At 33.7% G+C, this 13,644-nt stretch overlaps 1 protein-coding gene across 1 annotated transcript; it reads left to right on the forward strand.

Moving 5' to 3' along the window:
- Positions 1 to 6,069: 6,069 nt before the first annotated feature.
- LOC117913594 (aspartate aminotransferase, chloroplastic) lies at positions 6,070 to 13,245 on the forward strand. The gene is made up of 12 exons (XM_034828600.1): positions 6,070 to 6,189; positions 6,352 to 6,411; positions 6,854 to 6,931; positions 7,791 to 7,985; positions 8,126 to 8,164; positions 8,250 to 8,339; positions 8,456 to 8,564; positions 8,639 to 8,748; positions 9,637 to 9,780; positions 10,014 to 10,180; positions 11,337 to 11,601; positions 12,885 to 13,245. The coding sequence occupies exons 2-12, from the start codon at positions 6,352 to 6,354 to the stop codon at positions 13,014 to 13,016; spliced, it is 1,389 nt and encodes a 462-aa protein (XP_034684491.1). The 5' UTR covers positions 6,070 to 6,189; the 3' UTR covers positions 13,017 to 13,245.
- Positions 13,246 to 13,644: the final 399 nt, after the last annotated feature.

The raw sequence follows: 13,644 nt of genomic DNA on the forward strand, positions 1-13,644 counted from the left end.
ATTGTTTTGGATTCTTCCATGTTAAACTTTTTGAGAAGATTTCTTACATACTTTGCTTGATTGATGAAGGTTCCTTCCTTTAGTTTCTTGATTTGAAGTCCAAGGAAAAAGTTGAGTTCTTCCATCATGCTCATTTCAAACTCACTATACATGCACTTAGAAAATTCTTTACAAAGAGAAACATTAGTAGCACCAAAAATGATATCATCAACATATATTTAAACTAAGAGCATATCCTTTTCTTTTGGTCTTTATGAAAAGAGTTGTGTCAATTTTTCCCATTTTAAAACCTTTTTTCAAAAGAAATTTACTTAATCTTTCATACCATGCTCTAGGTGCTTGTTTCAAACCATAAAGTGTATTTTTAAGTTTAAAAACATGGTTGGAAAAGTTAAAACTTTGAAAACCTGGTGGTTGTTCAACATATACTTCTTCATTTATAAAGCCATTTTAAAAAGCACTTTTCACATCCATTTGATATAAAACAAAGTCTTTAAAATATGTAAAGGCAAGTAACATCCTAATGACTTCCAACCTAGCTATGGGGGCAAAGGTTTCTTCATAATCTATCCCTTCTTCTTGATTAAAACCTTGGGCTACCAATCTTGCTTTATTTCTAACAATTATATCATTTTCATCCATTTTATTTATAGAGACCTATCTAGTTCCAATAACACTTTGATTTGAAGGTCTTGGCACTAATTCCCATACTTCACTTCTTTTAAATTGATTGAACTCTTCTTGCATAGCAATCATCCAATTTTCATCAACTAAAACATCATTTATATTTTTAGGCTCAATTTGAGAGATAAAAGCAAGATTATTGTAAATATTTCAAAGATGTGATTTAGTTCTTACCCCACTAGATGGATTACCTATAATTTGATCTTGTGGGTGGTTGATGACAAACTTCCAATCTTTAGGAAGGCCTTGACTTGATTCACCTTACACTTATTGAGAAAGGGGTAGTGCCAATGGTGATTCTTCTTTCTTGGGATCTTCTCTAATTTCTTCTTATTGTCTTCTATCTTCAATTTGCAATTTTCCCATGGAGGTCTTCAAACCTAAATCATCATCAAAACTCTCTTTTTCTGGGAGAGAATTGTTAGATTCATAAAAAATAACATGGATGGACTCCTCTACAACCATGGTTTTTTTTTGTTAAAAAGTCTAAAAGCTTTACTTGAAGTTGAGTAATCAAGAAAAATTCCAACATCCAATTTTACATCAAATTTTCCAAGATTGTCTTTGGTGTTTAATATAAAACATCTGCATCCAAAGACTTTGAAATAGCTAATGTTGGGTTTCTTGTTTTTCCAAAGCTCATAGGGAGTTTTCTTAAGAACGGACCTCAATAAAATTCTATTTAAGACATAAAAATAAGTGTTAACCGCTTCGGCCCAAAAATATTTTGGTAAATTGTTTTCATTTAGCATGGTTCTAGCCATTTCTTGAAGAGTTCTATTTTTTCTTTCAACTACTTCATTTTATTGAGGAGTTCTAAGAGCCAAAAAATTATGGTTGATACCATGCTCAATGCAATATTCTTCAAAATCAATATTTTCAAATTCTCTCCCATGATCACTTCTTATATAAGTAATTGTAAAACCTTTTTCATTTTGAATCTTATTGCAAAACTTTGAAAACTCATAAAAGACTTCATCATGTGTATCTAGAGAAGTCACCCACAATAACAAATGCATAAGATTTTCCTCCAAGACTTGGTGTCCTAGAGGAACCAAATAAATCCATATGCAACAACTCAAGAAGCCTAGATGTCGAAATGAAATTTTTGTTTTTGAAAAAGTTTTTTATTTGCTTTCCCACTTGACAAGCTTCACAAACTTTGTCTTTTTGAAAATTTATTTTGGGAAGGCTTCTAACAAGTTCATCTTTGTTGAGTTGGGAAATGAGGTCCATATTAGCATGTCCCAACCTCCTATGCCACATCCAACTTTGATCATGCATGCTTGAAAAACATCTATCATGACCATCATATTTTGAAATATTTATAGTGTAAACATTATCACATCTATGACCCATAAAGATGGTTTTATCATTTTGAATATCCTTGATGATGCAATGAGATGTTTTAAAAATTACTTTAAAACCTTTGTCACAAAGTTGACTAATGATTAAAAGGTTATGTTTTAAACCATCTACAAATAAAACACTTTCAATAAGAGAGGATGTGTCATTACCAATGTTGTCTTGATCAATGATTCTTCTTTTTGCATTGTCTCCAAAGATAACATATCCTCCATTTTTCTTTGTAAGGAAAGCAAACTTGGATTCATCCCTAATCATGTGTCTTGAGCATCCACTATCCAAGAACCACTTATCCTTCTTTGAACCCTACAAAATAAAACTCAAGTTGATTTAGGTACCCATATCTTTTTGGGTCTTTGAGGATTAGTGACCTTGGATTTTTCAATCCGAACTTTTTTAGTTTTTGCATTTGAATTCTTTTGAGAACCATTTCTTAAGGGACATGTACTACTAATGTGCCCTTCTCTTCTACAAAAGTTGCAAGTAGTAAAAGGACTTGCACTTGAGGATTCTTTTACAAAATAGTTTTTAAAATACTTTTGATTTTTTGAAGATTTGAATCATAGTCCTTGTTTGTCAAAAACACATTTTTGGCTAGCTAAAATCATTTCAAAATATTTTTTCCACAAAATATATATATATATATATTGAAAAAGAGAAGGTCAACCATTTATTTTTTTTTTTTCTCAAAATCTCATTTTCTTTTTCAAGTTGAGTTTTAGAAATTTCAACAATTGAAAATTTTTCTTTTACTTCTTCAAGTTGTTGAATTTTCTTTTTAAGAGAAATATTTTTCAAACTAAGTTTTTCAAAATCCTCATACAATTCTTCAAAAACATCATGCATATCTTCATCACTAAAGTTAGAGTTTACCTTATTAAGTTCATCTATTGCCATGAAGCACATGTTTGTCACTTCTTTCTCATTTTCTTCTTCGGAGGATTCTTCACTTTCACTCCAAGTGGCCATTATTGTCTTTTTCATTCTTCTCTTGGCTTCACTTTTGTAAAGAGGACAATCATATTTAATGTGTCCTAGTTTTTTGCATTTGAAGCACACCAAATCTTTTTTCTCTTCCCATTTCTCCTTGTCACCATGAGATGAAGATTCCTTTTTAAAGAGGTCTCTTCTAGAGGTGAACCTTCTTTTTCTAAATCTTTCACCTTTCATGTATTTGTTAAGCTTTCTTGTTACTAGGGCTAGATCATCATCCTCTTCACTTTGTTTTTCTTCTTCAACTTCTTCTTCTTCCTTAGTTATAACTTTGAGAGTTATGCTCTTCTTCTTTTTGTCTTCACCTTCTTGTAGCTTCTTTGTCAAATTGATCTCATATGTCATTAATGACCCTATGAGCTCCTTCATAGGTAGCTTGGTAAAGTCTTTTGCTTCTTGAATTGTGGTGACCTTTGTATGCTACTTTGATGGAAGTGACCTCAATATCTTCATCACCTTTTCGAATTCCTTGTAGGTCTTTCCCAAATGCTTCAAGACCATTGATAATGTCGGTGAACCTAGTGATTATTTCAACAATAATCTCATTTTCTTTCATAAAAAACAATTCATGGTTATGAACAAGTAAATTTATTTTTTATTCTTTCACTTAATTTGTTCCTTCATGAATTATTTCAAGCAATCTCCAAATTTCTTTAGCCAATTTGCATTGACATATTCTATTATATTCATTTCTATCCATAGCACATTGCAAAGTAAAAACAACCTTAGCATTTAATTGAAAATTTCTTCTATCAAGCTCATTCCATTCTTGCTTAGGTTTTGGAACCATGACTCCATCAACTAGTTTTGTAGGAAAAGTTGGGTCATCTTCAATGACGTCCCATACGTCTAAATCGGTTGATTGTAAATACCAAGTCATTCTAGTTTTCCAATAGGGATAGTCAGATCCCGAAAAAAAATGAAGTTCTATGTTTTGTAAAATTTTTAATTTGAGATGAACTTGATGGAATAGTCATTTCCTCTTAGACGATTAAGTCTTAAACAAGAGGCCTTGCTCTGATACCTATTGAGAAAATAAAGGCTAATAAGAAAAACACCCAAGAGAGGGGTGAATTGGGATTTTCAAAAACTTTTTCTACACAACAAATTTAAGCACAATATAAGCAAATATAATGAGATAGAGTTAGAGGATTCAAACTCAGATTTTATAGTGGTTCAACACTTCCTTACTTACGTCCACTCTCCTCAAGCTCCTAACCGAGTAAGGGTTCCACTAACTTAAAGCTTCAACCAAGCTTCTAATCCTTTTTACACTTGGATTTCGGCTCCAATGGGCTTTTACACAATCTCTTCAAGATTCAACTCACTTGAAGGCTCTAACACTCAATTTACAAGAATGATCTTCTCTCAACCTAGCTCAATAATGACTCAAATACAAATCAAAGTTAGGATGATTCATAAGGGTGCACTAAAAAATATGTAAGTGAAGATTTAATACACTAAGAAAGAAACGAGAGCTTTTAAGGCAAGAACAAGTGTGTAGACAATTGAATGCAAGTGTTCTCTGTGTCATAAATGAAGTGGAGCTCTCAATTTATAGGTTTCTAACCTCGGGAGCCAAGAAAAACAAAAAGCAACCTCAACCGGTCGAGCTGGGGGTCGACCTGTTCACTAGCCATTGGAGCATTTAATGCTTTGACAGGTTACCGTTACCTTGACTGGACCTCAATCGGAGGTCTACCGGGAAAGGAAAGTTATTGGATGAGAGAGAGTGTTTTTAACACTCCTCGACCAGACCTCGATCGAACAAGGGTAACCGGTCGACCAGTTTCCTGGCCAGTTAAGCTGATTGGCCAGTGTCTCAACCAATTCGGCCTTTTGACCCTAAAAACCTATCTTTTTTCAGTTATTTTCTTTTCTAACACTTAGGCAAGGTCTTTAGGTAAATTAATATGTCAATTTTGAAACGTTTTGTCTGAGGTACATTTGATAAAACTCGGGTTTTAATGAAATTATAACTTTAAAGAATAAACCGAGTTTTTCAAAGATGCATGAAAAAAATATGTAAAACCTAAGTGCAACCATAAATTCATCTTACATTTGTTTCCTATGATTAAAAGTCTTTCAAATGTCTCGATCTTGTATCAATTTGGTCATTTGATGGATTTCCAAATTTATACCTTAAATTATTTACAATTCAAACCAATTAGTCACTTAACCATGGTTTGTTATCATCAAAATCTGATTAGGAGAACTCTTGGGCTAATAATAAGATTGTGATATAATTTTTTTCTAAATTTATTTTTATTTTAAAAAAATCAAGTGATATGATAAATTTTGTAAACACAAATTTTGATTTGATTTATGAAATTAAATAATAAAAAATATATAAACAAATCTATATCTAAAAGAGAAAAAAAAATATAGACGTAATCTTTGAAGACATTTTTTTAGAACAAAGAATATATGGAATTTTCTTATTTCGATTCCTACACAAGTATGACAAAATTACGAAAATTCTATATAATCCTTTTTTTTTCTTTTTATAAATAATTTTTTTATTAATATAAAATTATAGATAAAGATAGACTGATTTCAAATTCAAATCATTATTTTAATTTAAATTTAAATTTTTTATTTTTCAATTTAATATTTTACTTATTTTTTAATTATATCATGTTTAGGTATGTTGTAATTAAATAGAGTTAAAAAAAATAGTCTGAATAGGATTATTATTTTAGTTTTTTAAAAATTAAGAGATATTATTTCTAATAAATTTTATTTAATCAAAATTAATAATTTTTTTATTTCTTGAAATTGTTTTAAAAAATATTTTCTAATAAATAATAACGAATGTTTGTTTATTAATAATCTTAAAATTTTGGGTTGGTTTTTTCTTTTTATTTATTTTATTTTTTATCTAGGCTACAACTACAAGTACTCAATCAGAGTGCCTGTCACCGAATCTAATCCGCATCACTGTGATCCAATTATACCTCTTCTCCTCGCAATGACCATAATACCCTCAAAGATGGTGAAAAACCAGAGCATGTACAGTGCTGTTTGCAAACAAAAAGAACAAAATCAACGGCACCTGAAGAAACTCCCTCCCCTCAATTTCATCGCCCGCTTCACCTTTCTCTCTCTAGCTGAGCCCCTTCATTTTTCTCTATCTTGAAACTCTAGGTGAGTTTCTCTATCCATGATCTGATCCAGAAAATTCTGGATAATACAACAGGAATCATAATTCTGCGCAGCACGCAGGGATCATTCTTTTGATTTGTCATTTCATTAAATCACTCGCACGAGATTTTGATTTTAATTTTTTCATTTTGTACTCCGATTCAGATGGCTTCAACAATGCTCTCTCTCGTCTCTGCTGCTCTGCCACTACAAGAAAATCACAAGGTTCTGCTTGATTCGGATTTTTTTATGTATTTTTGTGTGATTTTGTTTTTGTTTGGTTGATGAGAAAATGTACAATAAGGAAATAAAATGGAAATTTGAATTATTTGGATTATTTTCCCGAATAGGATAGTGAAGTGAGCTTAATAGTGCAACTGTATTTTTGTTGGTTGGGGAGAGTAGACTACAAATTATTATGACTGATTTATGCTTTTGAATTTTTTTCCTAACTTTTCTATGCAAAATAACGAGAAATTAGGAAAAAAAAACTTGAAATTTTGAAGTAGTTAATCAGAAGAGCGCTAGTACATCTATTGGTGATACAACTGATTTCTCCATTTTTTTTTTATAGTGAACAAACTAGTAATAGAAGCTATGTTCTTCTCTTTTCTTCCATTTTTCTTAGTATTGTGGTATATAAATAACAAATTGTATAATTGAACAGGGGAAGATGAATCTTGGCAGTTCTGATCGTAGTTCTTTTTTGAGGAAGGAGAAAAGAAACCCCTTCATGAAGACCAAGGTATGTATTCTGGATTTCTCCAGTTAATATTAATCCACCGCTGCTTGGAGTTTTCTCATAATGAAATCTATGTTTCAGTTGTATGATACATTGACAATTTTTTTAGCAATTGGATGTGGTACTGAATTGTCTGATTAAATTGAAATACAGTTATAAATGTTGGGGTGGTGGATGGTCTGGATAAATTGAAATCCTGTTATCAACATGCCATTTCTGAATGGAGTTCAAATTCATCTTTTACTTCTGGCACCAAACCGAACTTTGAGTTGCCTAATTAATGAATTTTAGCATATTGATGTATAGTTACTGTGAAACCAAAATCGATCCAAGTTCTGTGCTTTTCTGGCTCCCATGGAAACATTTTGAGATTGCTTGTTAGGAGTTTAAGCATGTTGACCAACAGTGTTAAATTGAAGGAGGCCTAAATCAAACCTCTTCACCATGAGGAGGCATGGTCAAGTTGTTGGTTGGTTATATCACCTTAAAACATGATATAAGAATTGGGTTAGTTCCTTCAAGGTATTTTAATTCCTATATAATCCTTACACATGGTGGTGTTGAGATTTTAACCATTGTTTTTATTGTTTATTGGTCTCATATATATGTTATTAATACCTTTCGTTGCATAGAATTAGCTTTGACTTAAAATTTGGCATTGGTTGCTTTAGTGAACGGTTTTCCTCTCCTTGGGAGATACCTAAAGCTGGTCAATGCAAACCAAACTCAAAAGCATTAGGATATATGCCATGTATTGTCCTAGATGGTCTTTTATAGGATTTAAATAAATTTGGGGAGGATGAAATTTGTATGTAGTATTTTTGTCTTCTGATCTAAGTTTTATTTATTTTTTGGTTTGCAGTCTTTTGGCCGGATAAATATGGCTATTGCAGTCAATACCTCTCGTTTTGAAGGTGTAACAATGGCCCCTCCTGATCCAATTCTTGGAGTTTCTGAGGCTTTCAGAGCAGACAATAGTGAGATGAAGCTCAACCTTGGAGTCGGGGCCTACCGAACAGAAGAACTCCAACCTTATGTGCTTAATGTTGTCAAGAAGGTCAGTTTTCTTTTTTAGAACTTAATCATCACTAACTGATCCATAAATAGGATTATTTTTTAAGCCTTTTATGAATATAATCTAAATGCTTTTACTTCTACTTCTTACTGATATAATAGATTGTTGGTTTCATTTTCTAGGCAGAAAATCTTATGCTGGAGAGAGGAGAAAATAAAGAGGTATTTCAAAGGGCTGAATTGAATGGGATGACCTGGTGCCTTTTTCTCACTTAGATTACTCACTTTATTTGAATTGAATTTGTAGTATCTTCCGATCGAAGGTTTGGCTGCATTTAATAAAGTTACAGCAGAGTTATTATTTGGAGCTGGCAATCCAGTAATTGAGCAACAAAGGGTACATAAGATATTAGGACTTCTTCATTATACAAAATAAAATCATATTATCTTCATGCATCTGATCTATGGGTTCTTTGTTTTTTCTGAGTAATTTATTTTCTCCCTTCTTTACAGGTTGCAACCGTTCAAGGTCTTTCTGGAACTGGATCTCTTCGACTTGCTGCGGCCCTTATAGAACGATATTTTCCTGGGGCAAAAGTTTTGATATCATCGCCAACATGGGGTGAGTATTCCCCTTGTTTGGGAGATTTGTGTCAAGAGTACTGATTTCTCATGGTTGAAGAATCATCTTTGTAGGTAATCACAAGAATATTTTCAATGATGCTAGAGTTCCCTGGTCTGAATACCGATACTATGACCCAAAAACAGTTGGCTTGGATTTTGATGGGATGATATCCGATATAAAGGTAAGGAGTAACTGACATCACCATTTCTTTTTTTTCTTTTTTTTCAAATAATAAATTTTAAAGTTGAATAATTTTGTCAATGGTTAAGGGTATCATTAACTAAGCCCATTATTATATGTTGGGCTAATGGATTGCTATACTAAGAAAATCGCCATACCACTAGATCTTTAAATATTCTTCCCACCCCTGTTTTCTGTTTACTGGCTTTACCTTACCCTTCTTGCTCCTTGCTACTTTCTCTTTTATTTTGATGTGAGGTAAGTTGATGAAATGTTGTTCAACATGGAAAAGCTGATGGAGTCTATTGATTTTTGCAGAGACATATGGCCCATTTTTTTCCTTTTATTTTTATTTATATTTTTTTGGGTGGTTTCAGTGAGGGGTTGCTCTTTTAGTTTTCTCTTTTGGTGAGCTGGTAGCCGCTTTCTTTCTTAACATTCATGTTTATCACAATGTGGACTCCTTGCAGCTGTCACCTGAAATTTAGCCATTATCTAGCAATTTGTGAAAGAAATAAAAATTGGTCCTGAAATAATGTCGAAGAGTCTGATGCAAATTTTCACATTTGGGGTATATCAACAAATTAAGGAAGTCCCAGTTCTGGTCTTGCCTTGGTCTCTTATAAAAATTTTAAGAATCATCAGTAAATAAACTTATGTTATTGCTCTCTTCCCTATCAATTGTCTCTTCTTAGATACCTTTCCCTGCCTTCCTCTTTCCAACTTCTGTCTCCCCAGAGTTAAATATGCATGTCATAGGCATGACTTCTAGTTGTTATATAAGGTCTACAAAAGTTTGTTCTTGCTTGGTATTGTTTCAATATAATTTTCATTTCCAGGCTAAATTCACTTCTTTAATTCAAGAGAGTTTATTTATTTTTGTTTCCAGGCAGCCCCAGAAGGATCTTTTGTGTTGCTTCATGGCTGTGCTCACAACCCAACTGGTATTGATCCAACTCCTGAACAGTGGGAAAAGATTGCTGATGTCATTCAAGAGAAGAATCACATTCCTTTCTTTGATGTTGCATACCAGGTATTGCTGTTTAGATTTATATATCAGTTGTTGGAGTTTAAGATTTAAGTTTCAGTTTTGGAGTTGATTTCTGTTCTGTTGAAATGGAAATGAAGACAATAAAATTCTGAGAAAGAAACTTCAAACCATTTGCATAAGGTCCGAATAGGTTTGAGTTAACATAATTCAATATCACAATATCATGTTGGCCTTCCATTGGAAGATTCCATACCTGAACTCCTAACACTTTGTAGGGATTTGCAAGTGGAAGCCTTGATGCAGATGCGTCATCCGTGAGATTGTTTGCTGCACGTGGTATGGAGCTTCTGGTTGCCCAATCATACAGTAAAAATCTGGGTCTTTATGCAGAAAGGATTGGGGCAATCAATGTGGTCTGCTCATCAGCAGATGCAGCGGCAAGGTACAACAAAGCAAATATGCTCTTCTGATCTTTGGTTCAGTTATTATTCCCTCGGGATATGTTCTAAAAGCAAAAAATGCCATGTGCTACCTGAAAACATATATGTCAATGTGTATGAAGCCTGGCTTGTTTCATGCTGCATCATCTGCATTGTAGTTTGATTTATTTTCTGGTCCCCTTTTGGATACCTCCCATCCACTGGACAGCAATACCAATGCAGAGTACTTGTTAGAGATGTCCTAGTTATTTGGGGTACCTATGATAAGTGTCACCATCCAATATGGGCATATTAGTGTCAAACAGCTGCTTTCCAGTATATAGGCACAGGATCAAGTTTAGATATGCGCTTTGTGACTGTTAGATGAGTTTCTGTTAATGTGGAAGAACTGTGTACAGTAAAATGTGAAAGAAAGTGCATCGCCGTTGGTTTTGCAACAATAATGGTGTGCACACCCATTCTTCATAATTTGAAGTAAGTAGAGGTAATCTTTTGTAAATTTCCAATCTGGTCTTGGACACAGTTGGGCATGGATTTCTTCCAGCATTTAAGTTACAAAACAAAAGGAGGAATTGGCTAGCCATATTCTTATTCATTGTGGATGGGCTTCTAATTTGTGGTCTTTGGTATTCTCCTTGTGCGAGGTGCCTTTGGCTCTGCCCGTGGCAGCTGGAGACATTTTATTGAGTAGGCATGGCAATTTCAAGGGAAAGAGATGCAAGGCAGTATGGAAAATGGCTTGTTTGCCTTTGTTTTGAATAATATGAGAAAGAGGAATTAAGAGATCTTTTGATGGATTAAAGCAGTCAATTTTAGCTGTAAAGAGGGAGTTCCTTAAAACTCCGTCTGTGTAGTATAGAAGTTGGATGATGGATGTAGACAGTCTCCATTGTTGATTTTGTAGATGGTTTAGGGTACTTTTGAATCATATGGTTCATGCTTTTCTTATTATTCTGTTGGTCATGTGTGCCTTGTCTACTTCTTGTGTACTTGGATCATGCCTCCTTTTTGTGAGATGCATTTTGTATATACATATGAAATATATCAATCCATCTTGAATATCACGATGAATGGTTTATCTAAAGTTGATCCAGGTGATTCCTGAGTGGCAACTTTGGGTGGATAACCTGCTAATTTGCATATTTTTATTCTTTTCAGGGTAAAGAGTCAGTTGAAAAGGATTGCTCGACCAATGTACTCAAATCCTCCTATTCATGGAGCTAGGATTGTTGCCAATGTTGTTGGTGATCCAGCTCTCTTCAATGAATGGAAAGAGGAGATGGAATTGATGGCTGGAAGGATAAAGAATGTGAGACAGAAACTATTTGACAGCCTCTCTGCAAAAGATAAGTGTGGAAAGGATTGGTCATTTATACTAAAGCAGATTGGCATGTTCTCATTCACAGGGCTGAGCAAAGTTCAGGTAATGCTCTCTCAACTTTTCTTATCAGCATTGAACTTTATGCTTATATTTTTATTTTTTATTTTATAGGAAACGACAAAGGAAAATATTGATAGAAAAATAAAGTACAAGAGAAGGATGAGGAATCCTCCCACCAAAGAAAACTAAACTACAAGAATACGAAAACAAAGAAATACAATGTAATAACGAACAAACACTCTAGACTAGATCAACTCAAATGAATTACACGCCGCTAGCCAATCAAGTTGTAACACAATAAGGGGAGTCCCCTTAAAGACCTTGGAACAAAAAGCCCAAAGAGAAGCAAGGAAATGAATAGAATCCCAAAGATTCTCTGAATTCCTTGTTTTATCCTAAAAAATCCTCGCGTTTCTTTCCCGCCACACAACCCAAATTATAGCTATGCACTTTATGCTTATATTTGATTTTAGAATTTCTTTTCCAGCCTTGTCATCCTTGTAGGGATGCATACCTTGATTTGATATTAATATCTTGAGTCTATCATCTTGTCCCCCCACCCAACAAACACACACAAAAAGAATCTGGTGAAATGTTTTTTATCATTTACTTCTTTCTTAAGCTTCTATAAGTTCAATTTGTTTGCATGTGGTGCAATAATTCAGGATTAGTTGCTAACCCCCTTAAGCATTGAATAATTCCTGAACGAGCAATGCTATAAGAATTTTCAACCTGGCATTTGACCGTTCAAACTTGCAGGGAAATAATCTTCCAGCCCATTTCCCTTTAACCCAAAAGCAAAAACACCAGCAGCCATTAACTTCAAACACTGTTATTTTCAAAACAATTTGTGTGGAACTTTTGTAGATGCTGTTTGTAAGAAATGCATTGTCCTTATTCATTGCAAATAATTTTGAGAATGAAAAAATGTGTATTATTGCCAAATGTACTTTGATTTTTGTAAAAGTTTGTAAGAAAAGCAACCAGTCCTTATTTTCCCTTTTCCCTTCCATTCTTTGATAGATGGGTATTGTCATTCTTGAATCATATGGAATACTTTGAGAATGAATATATATGCTTATTGTGTGCAAATGTTTATTCCCAACCCCCCCACCACACATCCAGATTCCTTCCTGAGTTTCCAAATTACTCCCAAAACTGGATCTATGTTTTGTTGTTACAGCTACCTATCAAAAAAAAAAAAAGGTTTTGTTGTTGTCACAGCTAGCTTCCTAACAAGTGACTGTAGTTTTGGTGGCTGTTTATACTAGTATATCATTCTGTTTCCTGGACTTATACTTTGGCTTTTCTCTTTGTCCAATCAGAGTGAAAATATGACAAATAAGTGGCATGTGTACATGACCAAGGACGGGAGGATCTCATTGGCTGGATTGTCTTTGGCCAAATGCGAATATCTTGCAGATGCCATCATTGATTCATTTCACTGTGTCAGTTGATATCGGTGGATGGATGATAAATATGCATTTTACAACCACACAATTGATCATACTGGGTGAGTCCTGAATTCCCTAGCAATTATTCCATGCAGACTTTTTGCAAAATCTTGTAATAATTTATGATATCTGACTCTCTGAATTCCTGCATTTGAAGTTCATAATTGAGGCAATTTTGTTACATTCTAGTAATTGATGAAGCACACCTGAGGCAGAGTTTTGTGATTTTTTACTTAGGTGTCTAATCAGATGCTTCTATTTGTTTTTTAAAACAAAAACAAAAAACCTTACTTCAACTTGGTGGAAAACCAGTGTTTTGAAAACCGAACTGATCAGTCAGTCCAACCATTGACTGGTGGCCTGAACTTGGCGATTCCGTGTGAATCGACCAGTTCAATCCCCCTTCTTTCATCAAAGAGGCCCAAAAGAGAGCCCTGCCCTCCTCTCTTTTTTCATTCAAAGAGCCCAAATAGCTGGATTTGAACCCTGACCTCAAGCTGAGGAAAGTACGTGGCCACCACTTGGCCACATGCACTTTGTTGCTTAGTATAGGAAATTTCTAAAAAGATTTATAATTTTAAATAAAACTAATATAATATTTTCTAAAATTATAAAATTAGTTAAAATTAAA

The sequence above is a fragment of the Vitis riparia genome, chromosome 4, assembly GCF_004353265.1.
Source record: "Vitis riparia cultivar Riparia Gloire de Montpellier isolate 1030 chromosome 4, EGFV_Vit.rip_1.0, whole genome shotgun sequence".
NCBI classification, from domain to species: domain Eukaryota; kingdom Viridiplantae; phylum Streptophyta; class Magnoliopsida; order Vitales; family Vitaceae; genus Vitis; species Vitis riparia.

Coding starts and splice junctions, on each gene's coding strand:
- LOC117913594 (XM_034828600.1), top strand. CDS start 6,352: ATGGCTTCAACAATGCTCTCTCTCGTCTCTGCTGCTCTGCCACTACAA. Junction 9,781..10,013: donor TCTTTGATGTTGCATACCAG/GTATTGCTGTTT, acceptor AACACTTTGTAG/GGATTTGCAAGTGGAAGCCT. Junction 10,181..11,336: donor TCAGCAGATGCAGCGGCAAG/GTACAACAAAGC, acceptor TATTCTTTTCAG/GGTAAAGAGTCAGTTGAAAA.